The sequence below is a fragment of the Sceloporus undulatus genome, chromosome 4 (assembly GCF_019175285.1).
Source record: "Sceloporus undulatus isolate JIND9_A2432 ecotype Alabama chromosome 4, SceUnd_v1.1, whole genome shotgun sequence".
Taxonomy (NCBI): Eukaryota; Metazoa; Chordata; class Lepidosauria; order Squamata; family Phrynosomatidae; genus Sceloporus; species Sceloporus undulatus.
This window is the reverse complement of record NC_056525.1, coordinates 66,928,671-66,947,659: the sequence shown is the minus strand read 5'-3', so window position 1 is coordinate 66,947,659 and position 18,989 is coordinate 66,928,671. Positions and strand designations below refer to the sequence as shown.

At 44.2% G+C, this 18,989-nt stretch overlaps 1 protein-coding gene across 3 annotated transcripts; it reads right to left on the bottom strand.

Moving 5' to 3' along the window:
- Nucleotides 1-4,201: 4,201 nt before the first annotated feature.
- CDKN1A (cyclin dependent kinase inhibitor 1A) lies at nt 4,202-18,209 on the bottom strand. 3 transcript variants are annotated; one of them, XM_042463462.1, is made up of 5 exons: nt 18,080-18,209; nt 14,255-14,432; nt 9,563-9,701; nt 7,607-8,017; nt 4,202-6,460 (listed from the first exon to the last, which is right to left on the bottom strand). In XM_042463462.1, exons 3-5 carry the CDS (start codon nt 9,615-9,617, stop codon nt 6,411-6,413), a joined length of 516 nt encoding a protein of 171 aa, XP_042319396.1. In that variant the 5' UTR covers nt 9,618-9,701; nt 14,255-14,432; nt 18,080-18,209; the 3' UTR covers nt 4,202-6,410. The 3 variants fall into 3 exon arrangements, with proteins under 3 accessions (XP_042319396.1, XP_042319397.1, XP_042319398.1); XM_042463463.1 differs by lacking the exon at nt 9,563-9,701; XM_042463464.1 differs by lacking the exons at nt 9,563-9,701; nt 14,255-14,432 and having other exon boundaries at nt 18,080-18,197.
- Between the last annotated feature and the right edge of the window lie 780 nt (nt 18,210-18,989).

The following is an 18,989-nucleotide window of genomic DNA, read 5'->3' as shown; positions in this document are numbered from 1 at the left end:
TAATTTAAAACAGACTGTTAAGAATGTCAGAATCCCAAACATGATCTGGATAAAAGCAACAACTGACATTCAGCGCTAGCCAAATTGTCAAGAACACTTACCATTCAGCAGCACCTTAGGGTGTTTCAGTTGCTGCAAAATGCAGGACAACTCCCTGTATAGTTCTCTTTATTTTTCAAGCGGAAGTTGGCACAACAGTAGAAAAGGAAGAAGACTGTGACTGTGGGTTGATTTCATCAACCTGACGAAGGCAGACCTCCCTCTTTCCTTCTTGCTCAACTCATCTTTCAGTTATGGACTGAGCCAAAACTGTATGTTCTATGAATCCTGTTTACCCTGCAGAGTTTTCCTGAAAATCATTCATGTTCTTTGGCTATAAGAAAAGAATTGTGTATTGACAGGTTTTGTAGCAGATGCACATTAGACCAGCTCTGAACATGTGTTTTTATTGCAGAGCCAAATATTTCACATGTGAAGGTGAATCCAGTGGAAATTTCCTCCCTCCATTTTACAAACGTAAAGCAAGTTTAGGTCACACCATGTTAAATTAGTTTAGAAAACTCTGACATAGATACAGAAGTATGTCTCCATTAATGTAGTAACTCTCGTCATCTTGATATCAGATATCCTGCTGTGATGTAAACCTGTATCCAAGGTTTTGGTTAAGGAATTTGCCTCAAACCTAACTTGATTCTGAGATGGCTATCAAAAACAATTGTCTTTGCTCCAGCTATCACCTTTTGGGGTAAACATACCTAACTGCCTAATTACCCATTTTTCCCTCCTTTCAGCTGGTTGATGTTATCTGTATATTGATTACAAATTTGCCAGGTAACAATGGATCAACACGTAATTGTGTTCCAAGTAACACCCTACATCAGTTATGCATTCTACATGCTCGTTTTTTCCATGGACAGCCACTGCCTCACTTTCTGCACCTCATGCCCATTCCTGTTTCTCTAACTTTGGAATACTAGATGTGTTGTCTGCCCACCTGTGCCACTTTGCAGTGGGAGAGGCTGTACTTGGCAGAGTTCCTTCTTCTATATAGGTTTCCTGCTTGTTTCCATTCTTTTTCTCACTCTTACTCTTTTCCTGCTTTCCCCATTCATTCCTGATCTCTTTGTTATGTGGCTTCAATTTATGGCAACCCTATCATGGGGTTTTCTTGGTAAGATTTATTCAGAGAAGGTTTACATTGCCTTCCTCTAAGTCTGGAAAAGTGTGATTTTCATAAGCTCACCCAAAGGATCTCCATGCCTGAGCAGGATTTAGACCCTTGTCTCCCAAAGTCCTAGTCCCAACACTCAAATCACTTCACCATGTTGGCTCTCTCCAAACAGCTGGCTCTTGATCTCTTCTTGTTGTTGTCTTCAAATTATTTCTGACTTATAGTGATGCCCAGGGGTGTCAAGAACGGGGTGCAGGGGTGTGTGGTCTACACTGGGTGACACTCTAATTGGGGTGATGGCACTGTTCCCCAAACATTAAAAACATAGGGTGAGGTGTGTGACTCAGTGGGTGGAGGAGACAACTCATTTTCCTCACAGTCACTATCAGTGAGCTAGGTGAGTGTCTCCTTCTCCACCCACTGAGCCACAGTGGTCATAGACTTCCTGCCTGGCCAGCAGCCTTTCCAGAAGAGGCTGCTGCATGGGTGGGAAAGTAGGCAGAGGAAGGAAAGGCAGTGAGGAGGAGGAAGCAGCATAAACATGGAGTTGTTGCTTCTTCCACTGCTGCTACTGCCTATCTCTTTGAGGGTTGCTGGTGCCCCAGAGATGGGCAGTGGCAGAATCATGGATTTAGTCCCACTCCCACTCACTGTTGATAGCCCATCTCTTCAAGGTCAGCAGCACCCCAGAGAGACAGGCAGTGGCAGTAGCAGAAATATGGAGTCACTGCCACTGCCCACTGCTGATAGCCCAATTCTTCAGGGTTCACTGGTGCTCCAAAGAGATGGATAATAGCAGCAGCAGCAGCAGCAGGAACATCATTATTGGTTTCATTATTATTGTGGAAAATAATTTGGTTGGGAGTGGTGTTAAAACAATGATCCACGGTGTGTTTCAACATGCCATTATCACAGAATTTTGGGGGGCTGAGAATGTGTCTCACCCACAGTCACCCTGTGGGTTTCCATAGCCAAGCAGGGAATTGAACCCTGGTCTCAAGAGTCGGACTCAAACCACAATGCCACACTGATTCTTAGTTTCCTATTATTCCTAGCCTCTATCTTAATTTAGCTTCTTTGTCTATGCAACTGATCCATTTCCTGGACTTTAAGCATATTCCCTACTCAAAATTTTCTTTCCCTTCTATAAAAGAAATGAAAAGTTTTGTAAATATGTTGTAGTTGCACTCTAATGTTAAAATTGTTTGTGAACATTCTGGAAAACACTGCAGCTAGAGAGCATTTGCTGTTACAGTAACAGTTCATTTTAAGTAATCACAAGAGAAATTGTCAGATGGAAAGAAAAAATTCTGGCTTTGACAGGTAATATTTTAATACCATGCATTTCAGTATATATCCTTTTCTGACGGTGCATTCTAGCTGTTCATAACACAACAAGGAAACTGTGGTCTGAAACAGACGGACAGATGGGCAGACAGGTGCAGCTTCTGGATGCTCCAGGAGTGTGGTGTTTAGATGACGCATGCCCATGAGCACCTGGAAGCCACCCTGGCAGCCCAAAAAGGAACAGATCTTTCCGTTTGGGACCATAGCAAGAGGCGCCTTTGGAGTTGTGGTGTATGTTCGTTGCAGCCCCAGGGCAATTTGGCTTCTGGCTGGATGCCTGTCTGCTTCACCCCTGTATTTCCATTATCTGTGACAGGGGTGGGCAGAAGGTAGATTTCTTGATGAAATTCCCATATACCCAGTCACCCTAATTATGTTGTTGTTTATCTTCAGGTCGTTTCTGACTTATAGTGACCCTAAGACAAACCTATCACAGGGGTTTCTTGGCAAGTTTTGTTCAATTTGCCATTGTCTTCCTCTGAGAGAGTGACTTGCCTGAAGCCATTCAGTGGGTTTCCATGGCCAAGATGGGATTCAAACACTGGCCTCCTCGAGTCCTAGTCCAGCTTTCAAACCATGAAATGAAGCTTGAGGAAATCAAAGATGAATTTCTAGATTAAAGGACTGAGACCTCTGTTCAGTTTGTTTTTGTTGTTAACTGCCTTGAAGTCAATCTGAACCCATGGTGACCCTGTGAATGAGACATCTCCAAGACTACCTCTCCTCCACTGCTCTGCTTAGTTCCTGCAAATTCATTCCCTTGACCTCCATCTATCTAGCATGTGGCCTTCCTCACTTTCTACTTCACTTTACCTTTCCCAGCATTATTGTTTTTTTTTAAGAGTCCTCATAATATGTCCAAAATATGACAGCCTGAATTTTGTCATTTTGGCTTCCAGGGAGATTTCTGGCTTGATCTGCTCTAGGACTCATTTGTTTTGTCATTTTGGCTGTCCACAGAACCCTCAGCACTCATCTCCAGCACCACATCTCAAATGAATTTATTTTCTTCCTATCTTAACTGTCCAGTTCTCACATCCATACATGGTAATAGGGGATACAATGGCTTGTATGATTTTACCTTTTGTGCTCAGTTGTATATCTTTGCATTTTAGGATCTTTCCTAGTCCTTTCATAATAGCTGCCCTCTCCATTCTTAATTCTGACTTCCTGGCTGCAGTCCCTGTTCCTGTCTATGGTTGATCCCAGCTATGAAAATTCTTTTACTATTTCTATTTCCTCATTATCTAGGTTGAATTTATTTAGATTCTCTGAGTCATTATTTTTGTTTTATGCTCAACAGTAGGCCTGCCTTTGCACTTTCTTCCTTGATTTTTCTCAGTACTCAGACCAAATTCCTAGACTCAGAATACTATCATTCTAAGTGCATGACTTTTGCACTAGGTTCCAAGGTGATGGATCTCAAGCTTACAGATTTTTTTTAAGTGCATCACACATGCCAAAAGCCTGCCCATCACTGTCCTCTAGCATCATCCTCTCCAGTTTCTTGATATCATGGCTATGGCCTTGTCCCATTTTCCTTTATGCAACTGGCAGGCAAAATAGCATGGTCCAATTTTGCCGGTTAATACTTCCTCACATCCATTTTAAAGTTGGTCTTCAGTGCCTATAACATTCAAGATTTGTACAAGCCTACACAAAGACTCACGCCAGACAAAAGCATTGCTCCATTATGAAGTGGCTTTATTTTAAGCCCTAGGCTTAGTCAGTCAGTTCAGCAGCATCATATTCACAAATAAATGGATTAGTGCTCAGAGACTAGTGCCCTAGCATTACCCTGAAGGTAAAAGTGCAATGGGTAAAGAGGCCAGGCTTGCCCATAATAGCTCTAACCAAAAGAAAAGAAAAGATCAGCACACATAGGCAAACTAATTATATTAAGAAAGTGCCTGAATCTGTTCTTTAACAGGATGAATCTTACACTCTCCACTTATATACACAATACAGATCAATCTACTTCCCCCAAACCATGGCATTTTCAGTCTGGTAAGTGTTCTCATAAAGCAATCCTTGTAGAAATCATGTTGACTTGACCTGAGCACTTGCTTACAAACTATGGGTTGTTATTATTTTAGATATTCAAATATAGCATGTCTACAGTACTTCAGTTTCTTCTGCAATGCCATTCCTCAACTCTCTCTCTTTTTTCTTACAACCCACCAGGCCTCACCATCTATTTATACCATTCCTCTTTTTCATTCAGAGGAATGAGGGTGAAGGAGGCCTCAAGTAGCACACATACATCTATGCTACATGTCACAGGTGAAACTGTACAGGTAAATAAGCTGTACCACTAGTATCTTTCTTTTCCCAGAGCTATGGGATTTCCACCCCCCTCTTCCCTTCTTTCTTCAACAAAGGGTTGAAGTGAAGCTCTACACTCTTTATATCCTGCCAGGGAAGCAGCTCCCCATTAAACCAAACACCATACACATCAGGGCCTACAAGATTTGAAAAGCGGAATACTGTCCCTACCATGTTGTTCCAGCAGTGAAGACCCCTTAACAATGAGCTGAATGGATCTGGCTCTCATCTTGCCATTTTAGAGTTGGATTTTTAATTTATAAAAATGGCATTTCAGATTCTGATCTTCAACGTTGTGCCTCTTAAGTGGAAATCCTATGAACTTGTTTATCTCCCATTTAGTATTTAAGCTGTGGCTTTAAATAGTATAATTGACAGACTGAAAATGCACCATCCCCTGAGGACTGCTAGCAAGGACACAGATAACAACATAAGTTATGGAAAGTACTACAAACGCTGAGTCATCCTCAGTCATCACTACACCATGAAACAAAAATAAGAAAAAAGAAAGCCAAAGTGTACATCATATCAATTTCTGCTGGCATCCACTGTAAACCAAACCCTGAAGTCTTCTCCCTCACTAATTGCTTACCATGTTACAGTGTCATATGCAGCAAGTTTTGAATGACACAACAATGAAGGAGTGGCTATGCCAACATATTGATGCTACAGTATGTGGCAGAAGCTAATAAAATCAGTAAGTAGTCCGATGGCCTACACTTTCCCCTTAGGCTAGTGTCATGCATGGGATTTCGCGTAGCAGTATTTTTGACCAGTTTAACAAAATGATGTTTAAGCTGCCCATGAGAGAAGTTGAATAAGTATTCACATACTCTCCTTTATCAGGTACAAGTGAAGCTTGATACTATCAAAAGGTACTTGGTCTGCAATAATATAGGTGAGCGTTTATTACTCTACAAGGTCTTAATGCTTAGAAAAGGAATTCACTTCCCAGACAACATTACAACAATCCAGTCCTTTTCTATTCTCAGCTCGTTGCTTAACTGAACAGTTTACAAAAACCAGCATGATCACAGAGCTGGGAAAGCATTATCCTTTACAAATACTGGGATATTAGACCTTGCAAAGTAATTCACACACAAGCTTTCGCCTGGCAGGTACATGAAAACTAGCAAGTGGACGAGATACGAGACAGAATATCACCCACGAGCAGAACCTGCTCTCATGTTTCCCACATTCGTCACACCAGCCCCACTTGCAGTTGCCTCTTGAGAAATATTATCTTCCCAGAAACTTTTAAAGTCTGATTTAAGATGAGGTTTTACAATATTCCATTGCACATAAAGCTCCAGTGCTGTAAAATAATTAAAGAAAGAATTCTACATCCTTCTGAAGTGTTATACTAGTCCACTAAACAGTTTATGCAATCTAAGAGGCCTGTAAGAGTCTTCAGAGCAAGACTGCTAACTCTGATTAGTTGCTCCTTCAAATAGGCATCTTGATGACATCACTGGGTGCTGTGTCCAAATAGCCTCATGTCAGCAAACAGTGGTGAAGACCTTCAGCCAAGACACTGCATAGAAGCTTTTTGCTTGCAGTGTAGTCATCATGGGCTTGACTTACAAGGGATCGTTCTCCTCTTTGAGCTGTAGAAGTCTGGAAAAGAGCATAAATAAAAAATGAACATGCCAGTAGGAAGACCAGGGCATAGGGAAGTAGGTCTACATAGCACAGAGTAATCTATTCGGAGGTTTCAGAACAACCATCAGCGAGAGTCTCAGAGTACAAATGCTTACTCAGAGTACAAATGAGATCCCAAGATATTCAGTGGAACTTCTCAGGTAAGTTCACCCAGAACTTTGGACATTTAATTACTCAGAACTTAATTCCCTCGTTTAACATTTGAAGATCTCTTTGTCTCACCCAGGGTGCATCCACACTGCAGAAATAATCCAGTTTGATGTCACTTTAACTGCCATTGGTCATTGTTATGGAATTCTAGTAACTGTATTTTTGTGAGCTATTTAGCCTTCTTTGTGAGAAAGCTCTGGTGCAACATCTACAAATTCCAGAATTCCATAGCATTGAGAGCTACAGCAGTTAAAGTGGTGTCAAACTGGAATAATTCAGCATTAAAGATGTAGCCTTAGTCATACTATTTAAGATGTATATATTCCATCAAATACCCTAGCTGTGATTTTAGCTACTACCATCAACTATACAAGAATCCTTTGGCTGAACAGAATGAAATGAAATGCCCCAGTCTACCACAGCTAGAAACTCAAATAAACCCCTTTCCTGCTCCTGCTTTATGAATTATGATTAAATCTACTTAATCTAGTCTGAATCTCATATATGACATGTCAACAGTAGACACTCACTTGCATTCAGTATTCATTATTTAATATCTTCTACAGCAATCTATTTTATGTAATAAAATTTAATTTAAAAAGCAATTCAATTAAATTAAGGAATATTTTACAGTGGTGGGGAACAAAGCACCTAGGTTTGGTACACTGAATTCAGAAGTTCAAATGGGATTTCAGTTCTTGCTGTGGATGGTGATCCATTTGTAACTTTATATGCAAAGGGATCTTGTAGCAGAAAGAAGTTGGGAGCATGAGCTTTTGTAGACTTGAGCCTACTTCCTCAGATGCATGGTTATGCAAATAGGCTCAAGTCTACAAAAGCTCATGCGACCAACTTCTTTCTTTCAGTGAGTCTCAAAGGTGCTAAAAGAACCCTTTGCATACTGATTTTCCAGACTAACACAGTTAGGTCTTTGAATTATATCATCTGCACCTTTTATAGTAGTCTGCTTTCGCTTCAAACACCTCGGAGAGCCAGTCTTGCAAGCTTCAAAGCCCATTTGTACAGGATTGTCCATCTTTGCAGGCTTCTTGAGAGCCACAGGGGAGTTCAAACTCTTCTCACCATTGTACTTGTTCTCCTTTGTGTGGCTCTTCAGATGGTCTTGAGATGGAAGTGTATGCACAAGGGTGACCTTCTCCCATTTGTAGTTGCCTTCAAGTGGAGTTTCCCTTTCAAAGTCAAAGTTCCACTTTTGCTGGGCCTCCTCTAGCTGGGCCCTCATCAAGGACTGGAACTCTTTCTGGAGCTGTTCATGATCCACTGGTCCAAAGAGGTTTCTGCAAAGCTTCCTGCTGCAGGAGGGCTGTCTGATATTACTCTCAAACAAGGGCATGTTTCCAGCTAGGAGGAAGATAAGCAAGATTTACAAACCCTCTCTAGAATTCACACACACACATATAAAGGTTATCTTTTGTTCTAAGGTGGCCAACAAATGAACTACAGTATGATCTTGAAAAATAAAATCACTGTCCATAGCCAAATGTCATACAGGGGAGACTGTCCTGGAACACCACCAGCTGTACCTCTAATGATGAGAGGACTGAAAGCAAGACCTCATGCAAGAACCAGAACATGCAAGTTAGTTGTATGGAAGATGCTGTCTCTTTAGATATCCCAGGCTCCAAGCGTGAATAGGCAAGAACAGTGCCACCATACAGATCCTGGGACTGCAATTCTCAGCATTCCTTTCCAATGACTCACTGGAAATACAGTCCAACATAACTGCAGGGCCACATAATTCCCACTTTTGTTTTAAAGGGTCATTGCCTTTATATGCAGCTGGACTGCCTACAATCATCAATAAGCCTTCCTTGGAGGGATCTACAGGTACATTCACTGTCACAGGTTCACTGGGAGAGCAGTATAGCCATTCAGCCTAATTGCCAATGCTACCACAGTGTTCTTTCCACTGAGCACATGGTGCACACCTCCTACACTATAAACAGCATCTTTTAAAATTAAACAGCTATTCAATAGCTGGAAGTATTGAAATGTTTTTGTTCCTGCAAGATCTTGCCAGTTATGTCCACACTCTTACAACTAGTTTAGGTGGGTTTAAAATTAAAATACTGTTAACAGCCCTAATGAGGAGATGAGAAAGATATTGAAGGCATTTCCCACACTCACCCAGATCTGAAAGATTCTAAAGAGTAAGAGGTATCCTGTTTTAAAACTCCACTCACCATTGTGTTGGAAGCATCACAGGACAAAGCAAATAGTGCAACTACATACAGGTTCTAAGAAACATAGAGCTGTACAGGAAATCCATGAGCAAGAAATATTGCTAGGACTGCAATCCTAACACAGTTACTAGGGAGTGATCTCCACTAAACCCTGTAGGAGTGATTCCTGGGTAAACATGTACAAGATTACACTACACATGTCCTTTTAGCATTGACAGTGCCAAACCCCACCTGCTCTGTATATATACAAGGCTAGATTAACCATTTTCTAACAGGTGTGGATAGCCTTAGGCACCAAAGGTTGCTAGTGACTCACAGGCTGGTAAATCTACACAGCTGGGTTTGGATCTGCTGTTTCAGCACATTCAATGGACTAAACCCACAAGGAGCTAGAGTTCACTGTATACTGTCTCCTCATTCCTCCCTGCTGGACCACCCAAACATCCAAACTGCAGACAAGGGTGATCAACACCCACACATTTCTCCATCGGCCCATAGGCCTCATCTATTTTCATAGGGATTAAATGTCATTAATTCAGGGTAGATGCTATAAAGCAATCTAATGCCCCATCCAGTCAGTGCATACAGTCACATTATAGACCAGCTTAAGTCTCCTAAAGCCACCTTTAATGTCAACGGTAAATATGCGTGGTTTATGTACAGAAGGCTGGGCCCACCAAGAAGTTTAACAAAACTGCACTGCCCTTTCTACTGTTGTCTTGAGGCCAGTATTTTTCCAGACCACCATCAGCCTCCATCTTGTTTGGGCAGTACTTTTCCAGACCACAACCATCTCTATTGGCCAATATGACTGATGATGTTGCCTTCCCTCAATGTTCAGGCTAGAGCGAAGAAACAAGATGTTTAAAAATAGCAAGAGTCTTCACGCTCTCTTTATAAGCAGCTATGCTGAATGACCTCACTGAGAATTTTAGGCACAACTGAACAAGTCCTGGCAGGTAACACTACTGCCAAGGACAGGCCTCAACTTGATAACTTGTTAAGCCACCACTTCAAGCCACTGGAGCAAAGTGACTGCCAGGCACCTTCAATTCCCATGGCTGCTCTCACCCCATAAACTTTGGCCCCACTCAAGTTCTGAGCAGCATTTTTGTTCTGAGAACAGCAGAGAATAGTTGTCACAAGCAAGGACAAAGCACAGTAAAGAAGGGTCAGCTCTGATGTTGTATTACAGTTCCACATTTTTAATCTTATGCCTTTCAGCTGCCCTGAACACTGATGGGATGTAAATTCAAACAAGTATTAAAAATATAATAAGCTGAACTTTATCACATAGGGATGTGTGTGCACGTGCACACACATGCATGCATGCAAACACATGCCAGCCAGCTGACCACAGACTACCAACTAACTTATGCAAGTGGATTTAGATGCCTTCCTTACAGTAAACATGCCTCCAGAGTCCTGAAGGTCAGCCTCTGAGTATTCATTCCAGAGAAATCACTTAAACTTGGTGCTTTTAAAGATCAGGGATGGTTCTCTTCCAGTGTAGTGGCAGTAACGTTGGGCAGATGTAAAAGGAAAGATGTTTTATAAGGAGTTTCCTCACAGCTATACCTCAACCTGAAGAGAAGTGCACCTGTCAGGCTGCTTTGTCATGAAGACACTGAAAGCCCAAGCACTTCCTCATATAAGCATTCACTCATCTGTGCCAGTACAGCTGACACTGACAGGAAGGAGGTTTCAGTCAAGAGCCTCTCAGCCCTACTTAAAGGTATCTGAATTACTAACATTTGAAATACTGTCCTTGCTCATCATGACAGTTCCTATAGCCGCACCCATAAGGAGAGATTGCAAACACTGGCAGTTAATTTGTTCCACCGAAAAAACCAGTTATATCACTTTTTACCTCTACCATGAACATGTCTTTTGTAAGACCATTGGGTCTTACTTACTCGTGTAAGACCATATGATCCCAAAATACTAAAAACTGGAGACAGATGCACTGCAGCTCTGCAGGATGTAATCCAGGAGTGTAACTTTTCCTAGAACTGGTGGGTGGCGTAGTGGTTTCAGCTCTGAACTGTGACTCTGGAGAGCAGGGTTCAAATTCCGTCTTGGCCACAAAAACCCACTGGGTGACCTTGGGCATGTCACATTCTCTCAGACTAAGAGAATGCCAATCGCCGCCACCCCCCACCCCCCTCTGGAGAAACTTGACAAGAAATCCCTGTAATGGGATCACTTGAAGGCAAACTATTAAAAAGCATGGCAAAAGCCACTCAGTCAGAATCTAGGTCAGCACAGTTGAAACAGTACCTTTAAAAAAAAAAAGGGGGGGGGAGAGAAGACTTTCAGCAGTTCAGAGCATTGTCTTCCCAGCCACAAAGCTCCTCACTGCTTGGTGCCCTGGTGTTAATTTTTGTTTTGTTTTGTCATTGTTGTGTGCCTTCAAGTCCTTTCTGACTTATGGCGACCCTATCATGGGATTTTCTTAGCAAGTTTCTTCAGAGGAGTTTGCCATGGCCATCCTCTGAGGCTGAGAGTGTGAGACTTTCCCAGGGTCATAGTTTCCATGGCCAAGTAGGAATTTGAATCTTGGACCCCAGAGTCATAGTACAACCAGGGTGACCAGAAACATCCTCTTTTCCAGGACAGGTTCTCCATTTCAAAATTTCAAAAGGTCCTCCATTTTGAAGCATGACTAAGGCTGCATCCATGGCTCCATGCTATGGAATTCTGGGAACTGTAGTTTGTTGTGGCACCAAAGCTGTTAAGAGTTAAAGTGGGGGTCAAACCAGATTATTTCTACAGTGTGGATACCCCATCATACTTCTGATATTTCTAGTGTATTGGCTTTTATTTGGTCAGGTCCTCTATTTTCCCCTGGAATGTCCTACATTTCATGGTGCCTTGTCCTCCTTTGTGGTGAGGACAGCTGATCACCCTGAATACAGTGGGCCCTTGATATCCACTTGGTTTGGTTCCAGAACCACCACCACCCTGTGGATACCAAAATCTGTGAAGTCTCATTCAATACAATGGCAGAGTAGAATGGTGTTTCTTAGGACTTTATCACATGGGAGGCAAACAGCCGCATCTTGTGAATAAATAGCCATTTGTTCAACTCATGGCGACCTTATAGATGAGGCATCTCCAAGACTCCCTATGCTCCACTGCTCTACTCAGGTCCTGCAAATTCATACCCAAGACCTCCTTAATACAGTCCATCTATCTAACATGTGGCCTTCCTCTCTTTCTGCTTCCCTCCACTTTTCCTAGCATTATTGTTTTTTTCCAGTGAGTCATGCCTCCTCATGATGTGGTCTGTGAATATCCCACAAGAACGGGATTGTTTTCACATGAGGTCGCCATTATCCCATGAATAGAGGCAAAACTGTCCCATGAATGAAAAGCAGCACGATTTCGCTGCTTTATTCATGGGATAGTAGTAGTAGTAATAGTAATAGTAATAACAATAATAATAATATTGCCAGGATATGGCAACATCACAAAACATCATTTGAAAACAATCCATAGTCACAGGATTTAATGGCCCACATGGCCCTGATAAAGTCCTTATATAAAATAGCATAATCAGGATTTGCTTTTTGGAATATATATATATATATATATATGTATGTATATGTGTATATGTATATATGTATGAAATGTATTTTCAATCTGAAGATAAAATAATCCTTTGATATATGGAGGGCCAACTGTACAAGGCTCAAGCCTAGGCTTCTGGTGTTACTGATCTCCCTGGAAGCCACCCATCGGAGGAGAGCAAACAGAGAGAGAAAGAAGTTGCTTATCATAGGAGGAGGAAGAGCGTGCGAGGCAGCCACCCCCAGGGCTGACGTCATCTGGCCCCACAGACCCAGGCGTCACGTGCCGCCCCAGAAGTTGCGAAACAACCTTCCTGCTTGCTGTACACAGACCTATTTTCTGCAGCAGACTTACTACAGCCCCGCCTCACTGCACCCCCCCCTTCCAACCACAACCACACCCCGAGCCATGGTCTGTGTGTATGGAATTCGAGGTGGTTGTTCAGCTAACCCTAACCCCTTGCAAAAATAAACGAATGAATAAATAAATCCATAGAAGAATGAGGGAGTCATGCTCCAGATGGAGGACATTTTCATGTTTCTCCTGGACAGAAGGTTGAAATGTAGGGCATGCCCTGGAAAAGGCACCCTGTGGTGGCCAAAAACACCAGCCACTGAAGATTTGGGTTGGCTCAAAGGGTGACCAGATGTCCTCCTCACCGTAAAGGACAATGCACAGCAAAATGGAGGACCTTTCAAGAAATCATGGAGGTTGTGGCCAAATAAAAGCTTTGAAATGTAAGTGCATACTTTTTAGTCATGCTCAAAATGGAGGATGTTTTGGAATTCCTCCTGGACAGAAGGTTGAAATGTAGGACGGGTCCTGGAAAAGGAGGACCTCTGGTCACACTGAGGGTGATCAGGTGTCCTCCTCACCAAGATGGAAGACAAGGCACCACAAAATGGAGGACCTTCCAAGAAAACATGAAGGTTGTGACCAAAAAAAAAAAAAAAAAAAAAGCTAAAAAAACAGTCCTATAAGTGTAAATTCGTGCTTTTTGGCCATGTTCAAAATGGAGGGCATTTTGAAATTTGTTCTGGACAGGAGGTTGAAATGTAGGACAGGTCCAGAGGACATCTCTGGTCACCCTGCGGTAGCCAAAAACACCAGCCATTAAAGGTCTGGGTTGGCTTAAAGGGTGATCAGATGTTCTCCTCACCACGAAGGAGGGCAAGCCACCACAAAATGGAGGACCTTCCAAAAAAAAGTAATGACCAAGTTAAAAAAAAAAAACACTCAGAGAAATATAAATGCATGCTTCTTAGTCCTGCTCTAAATGGAAGACTTTTTGGAATTCCTCCTGGGCAGATGATTGAAATATAAAACATGCCCTGCAAAAGGAGGACCTCTCTGGTCACCCTGAGGGTGATCAGATGTCCTCCTTCACGGAAGGTCCTCCATTTTGCGGTGGTTTGTCCTCCTTCACAGTGAGGAGGGCATCTGATCAGCCGTGGGGTGACCTGAGACATCCTCTTTTTCCAGGCCACATCCTACATTTCACCACAAAATGGAGGACCTTCCCAGAAAACATGGAAGTTGCAAGCAAAATAAGTTTTTAAAAAACCACTCAGAGAAATATGTAAATGCATGCTTCTTAGTCCTGCTCCAAATGGAGGATGCTTTGGAATTCCTCCGAGGCAGAAGACTGAAATGGAGGACCCATCCTGGAAAAGGAGGGCATCCCTGGTCACCCTCCCAGCTACTCCGCTTTCCTGAGCTGGCCCCGCCAAAGCCAAGAAAAAGCAGCAGAGAGGAGGAGAGATGGCAGTGACCCAGGAGCAGCATCAGCATCATCAGCACTTTGCTTTTGGGTGGGACTCACTGGGCAGACGGACGCACGAGTTCTCTTGACTCTCCGCCCAGCTGCCGATGTTCTCTTCTCGGCTGGGAACTCCTTGTTCCCGACTCGACTTTTATTGTGGTTGTTGTTGTTGCTCGCTTTGGAAAAGGCAGTCTGGCTGCAGCTCCTTCCAGAGAGGCGCGTTGGACTGTGGCCAAGGCTGGGGAGGAGAAAGGCAGAGAGTGAGACACACCAACCCCATAACCCCATCTTGTGGGGTCACAGCCCCTGAAAAGACCCTCTCCTCAGACCCTTCTGCCCTTGGCATTATTTTTACTAAATGCTGTGTGTATATCCCACTCTTTGTGGCATTGTTATGAGGAAGTAAAGACATCCACCAAACCCAGGCTGACCAGAGATGGCATCCTCCCTTTGGAGGACAGGCCCTACATTCCAACCTGCCCAGGAGGAATTCCAGAACAGACTGGGGAAATAATCCATCTTGAGACCACTTTAACTGCCCTGACTCAGTGCTTGGGAATTTTGGGAACTGTAGTTTGTTGCGGTACCAGGGCTCTCAATGTCTCACAAAACTACAGTTCCCAGAATTCCCTAGCATCAAACCAGGCAAGTTAAAGTGGTCTCAAGCTTGATTATTTCTGCAGTCTCTTTTTGGCCCTATGAAGCCTGAATTGACATTTGTAGGAGTGTGTTTGGGGGGTTTAAAAAGCTTTTATTAGGTCATGTCCTCCCATTTTTCTGGAAGGTCCTCCATTTTGCAGCACTTCATCTTCCTTTGAGGTGAGGAAAGATGAGTGGCTACCTTTCTCCCACCGAGAAAAAAACATGGACAATGGTTCTCCTCATTTCCCCACCAAAACAGGCCTTGCTCAGGACTTTAGGCTTGGCTAGGCCAGGCCTAGACTCCTCTGGCTGCATCCTCACTGCAGAAATGATCAGGTTTGACACCACTTTAACTGCCACGGCTCCATGCTATGGAATTCTGTGAGACATTTGTCAGAGAACTCTGGTGCCACTGCAAACTACAAATCCCAGAATTCCATACCATTCCCTAAACTGACGTCCAACTGGATCATTTCTGTAGTGCAGATTTCATGCTGTTTAAGCTGCATATATTCCAAAACAAATACCCTATCTGTGCTTTTAAGTTGCTACCACCATCCCTGCTGAGCCATGGAAACCCATTGGGTGGCCTTGGGCAAGTCACACTCTCTCAGCCTCAATGGCAAAAAAAAAACCACTCTGAAGAAACTTGCCAATAAAACCCCCATGGTAGGTTCACCGCCTTAGGATCACCATAAGTCTGAAAGGAATTGAAGGCACACAACAACAAAAACAAGAAACCAACCCTACAACACTCCTTTGGCTGAGCAGAATGCAATGCCCCAGTGTCACAGTATAGCTGTCTACCACAGCTAGACACTCAAACAAACCCCTCTCTTACACTTGCTTTATAAATTAAGATTAAATCTGCTCAATCTAGTCTAAGCAGCCTATACTGAATCTCACATATGACATCTCAATAGCAGACATTCACTTGCACTCAGTATTCAATGTCTTCTGCAGCAATTTAACTAAACGAAGGAACATCTTACATTAGTGGTGAAACAAAGCACCTAGTGCACCGAATTCAGGAGTTCAAATGTCAAAATCTGAAAGAAATGGGATTTCAGCCCTAGCTGTGGGTGGTGAGCCCTTTGTAACTTTGTACGCAAAGGGATCTTGTGGCACCTTTGAGACTAACTAAAATAAAGAAGTTGGGAGCATGAGCTTTTGTAGACTTGAACTCAGAGGCATGTTGATGGAAGGAGGCTGGTGTCTGGGAAAGCTCATGCTACCAACTTCTTTCTTTCAATTAGTCTCAAAGATGCTCCAAGATCCCTTTGAATACTGGTTTTTAAAGACTAACACAGCTATGTCTTTGAGTTCTACCATCTGTGCCTCTTATAGTAGTCTGCTTTCACTTCAAACGCCTGGGAGAGCCAGTCTTGCAAGCTTCAAAACCCATTTGCACAAAATTATCCAAATTTGCTCCAAGATCCCTGACACTCCAGACTATGAAACACTGTGCATCTGAGAGAGGAAATTCAAAACTCTCACCAAGCTACTATTTTCCAGTATTGCGTAACCTGGAGCCGTGGGCAGTTAAAGCGGTGTCAAACCGGGTTAAGCCTGCCGTGAGGATGCAGCCTCTGAGCTCACCCCGAGAGCAATGACTGCCCCACTGAGTCATCCCAGGCCACACCAGCTCCTCCCGATGTGTAAGCAGAAGCAACACCTTTTAGCATTCCCTTCCTGGCAGGGCATGTCCAGACAAGCTCACTTTGGGCTCAAGAAAGATCACCCCCAGTATGGCCAAGAAAGGCCAGCGAAAGAGCCTGGGTCACTGAACCAGGAAAGGCCAGCCAAAGGAGACACTGTGAGTGCATCCAACTGGCTCAATGCTATGGGGTTCTGGCAACTCCATCACTAGTATTAACCAGAGACCTTGCAGCACCTTTGAGACTCACTGGAAGAAAGAAGTTGGCAGCACTCAGGAGCTTTCCTAGACTTGAGTCTACTTCCTCAGATGCATTGCCTAGACTTGAGTCTACTTCCTCAGGTGCATTTCTTAGACTTCAGTCTAGTTCCTCAGGTGCATTTCCTAGACTAAAGTCTACTTGCTCAGAAGCGTTTCCTAGTCTACTTCCTCAGGTGCATTTGTTGGAGTGGAAACCAGGGACAAACATATATATATATACCCCCTTGGTATGCGATAATGTCAATTCAAAATGAAAACCCTTTCTGTATGGAAAGGACGTAGGGAACTGGGGATGTTTAGCCTGGAGAAGAGACGGTTTAGCGGAGCTATGACAGCCCTGTTTAAGCATCTGAAGGGATGTCATGCTGAGGAGGGAGAAAGCTTGTTTTCTGCCGCTCCGGAGAATAAGCTCCAGGAAAAGAGATTCCGCATCAGGAGGAACTTCTTGACAGTCAGATCGGGGTCCAAGCGCATTATTTCTGCAGTGTGGACGCAGCCACTGCTCATCGGTTTTGTTTTCCAACCCCAAATCCTCCTTCTTTTTCCAAAGGACCTCCTTCCTCCTCCTCCCTCACTCCATCCATCCACCGCCTTTCCTTTGGAAGCACCTTCTTCCTCCCATCCAAGCCTTGCTGTGCCACCGTTTCGGACCAAAGCTCTGCTCTGGGCCCCACAACAAACCCCAACTCCCAGAATTCCACAGCCTTGAGCCAGACAAAGAGTTAAAGCGGCGCCAAACCGGGTTATTCCTCCAGTGTGGATGCAGCCTGCCAGAGGGAAAAGGAGGTAACAGGTGGACTGTCCTGTAAGGCAGTGCTCCTCAAACTGAGCCCTTTAAGGGAATTTTGGGACTTCAGCTCCCAGAATCCCAGACTACTGGCCAAGACTGCTGAGGCTTCTGGGAGCTGAAGTCCAAAAAAAACCCTCTCTCAAAGGGGGCAGAGTTTGGGGACGGCTGCCCCGAGGAGCGCAGCCTCTTCCTGGGCATGAAAACGGCACAGAGAATCCGAATTAAGGGACCTGCGGTCAGGATACCAGCAGGGCATTCCTTCCTTCATCCCGGAAAACAAGTGGGGAGAGGATGCTTCTCTCCCGAAAGGAAGAGGCAGCAAATCCCGAAGAAGGAAAGGGGGAAGAGGAAGAGAAGCGTCCACAAAAGCGGAGGATGCTCAAGGCTGACAAGAAGAAGAAGAAGAGGCGGCTGACCCTAAGCTCGCCTTTAGGGTCGCCATAAGTCACAAACGACTGGAAGGAGCACAACAAGCAAGGAAATACCTTCTGCCACTGCCCCTCCCAAAAAGGAAACTCCTGTAAAGGTCACCCACCTCTTCGCTGGGATCCCAAGCCCCGCTGGGGAAGAAGAAGAGGGCTGCGCGAAGAAGTACACAGCTCGCCTCCCGCCCGGTGCCTTCCTCGACCAGACCCAGCCAGCGCTCCAGACAGCTCTGAGCCCCGGCCTCCCTCGCAGGGCTATATATAGGCCATTGCGGGAGGGGGCGGGGCTTAGAGCAAGGGGCGGGGCTTCACCGCCCCCTCCCTTCCAGGAATTTCCAAAGAGCCTCCTCCTCCTCCCGCCTCGCTCCAGTTTGGTCTCCTGCTGCTAGTGCTACCTTCCCCCCCCCCAGCCCCAAGGAACCCTTTCCAAGGTTTCCTCAGAGACCTAGCCATGCTAGTCTGTGAGAGCAGTATGGGGAGAGATCTTTCAGACTCACTGGAAGAAAGAAGCTGGCAGCAGGAGCTTTCCTAGGCTTCAGTCTGCATCCTCAGGTGCATTTCCTAGACTTCAGTCTACTTCCTCAGGTGCGTTTCCTAGACTAAAGGCTACTTCCTCAGATGCATTGCAGTCTACTTCTTGAGATGTATTTCCTAGACTTGAGTCTACTTCCTCAGATGCGTTTCTTAAACTTCAGTCTACTTCCTCTGATGCATTTCCTAGACTTCAGTCTGCTTCCTCAGCTGCATTTCCTGGGCTTCAGTCTACTTCCTCGGATGCGTTTCCTAGACTTCAGTCTGCTTCCTCGGGTGCATTTCCTGGGCTTCAGTCTACTTCCTCAGATGCATTTCCTAGGCTTCAGTCTACTTCCTTAGGTGCATTTCCTAGGCTTCAGTCTACTTCCTCAAATGCAGGCTTCAGTCAACTTCCTCAAATTCATTTCCTAGACTTCAGTCTACTTCCTCAGGTGGAGTGGAAAGCCAGGGACAGACATATAGATGATAGCCCTCTTTAAGATATGA

Excerpts from the sequence above, each read along its gene's own strand:
- CDKN1A (XM_042463462.1), bottom strand. The coding sequence starts at position 9,617 with ATGGAGGCTGATGGTGGTCTGGAAAAATACTGGCCTCAAGACAACAGT. Across the intron at positions 8,018-9,562 it reads TCAAGACAACAGTAGAAAGG|CTGGAAACATGCCCTTGTTT; the intron begins GCAGTGCAGTTT and ends TCTTCCTCCTAG. Across the intron at positions 6,461-7,606 it reads AAAGCAGACTACTATAAAAG|ACTTCTACAGCTCAAAGAGG; the intron begins GTGCAGATGATA and ends GCTCTTTTCCAG.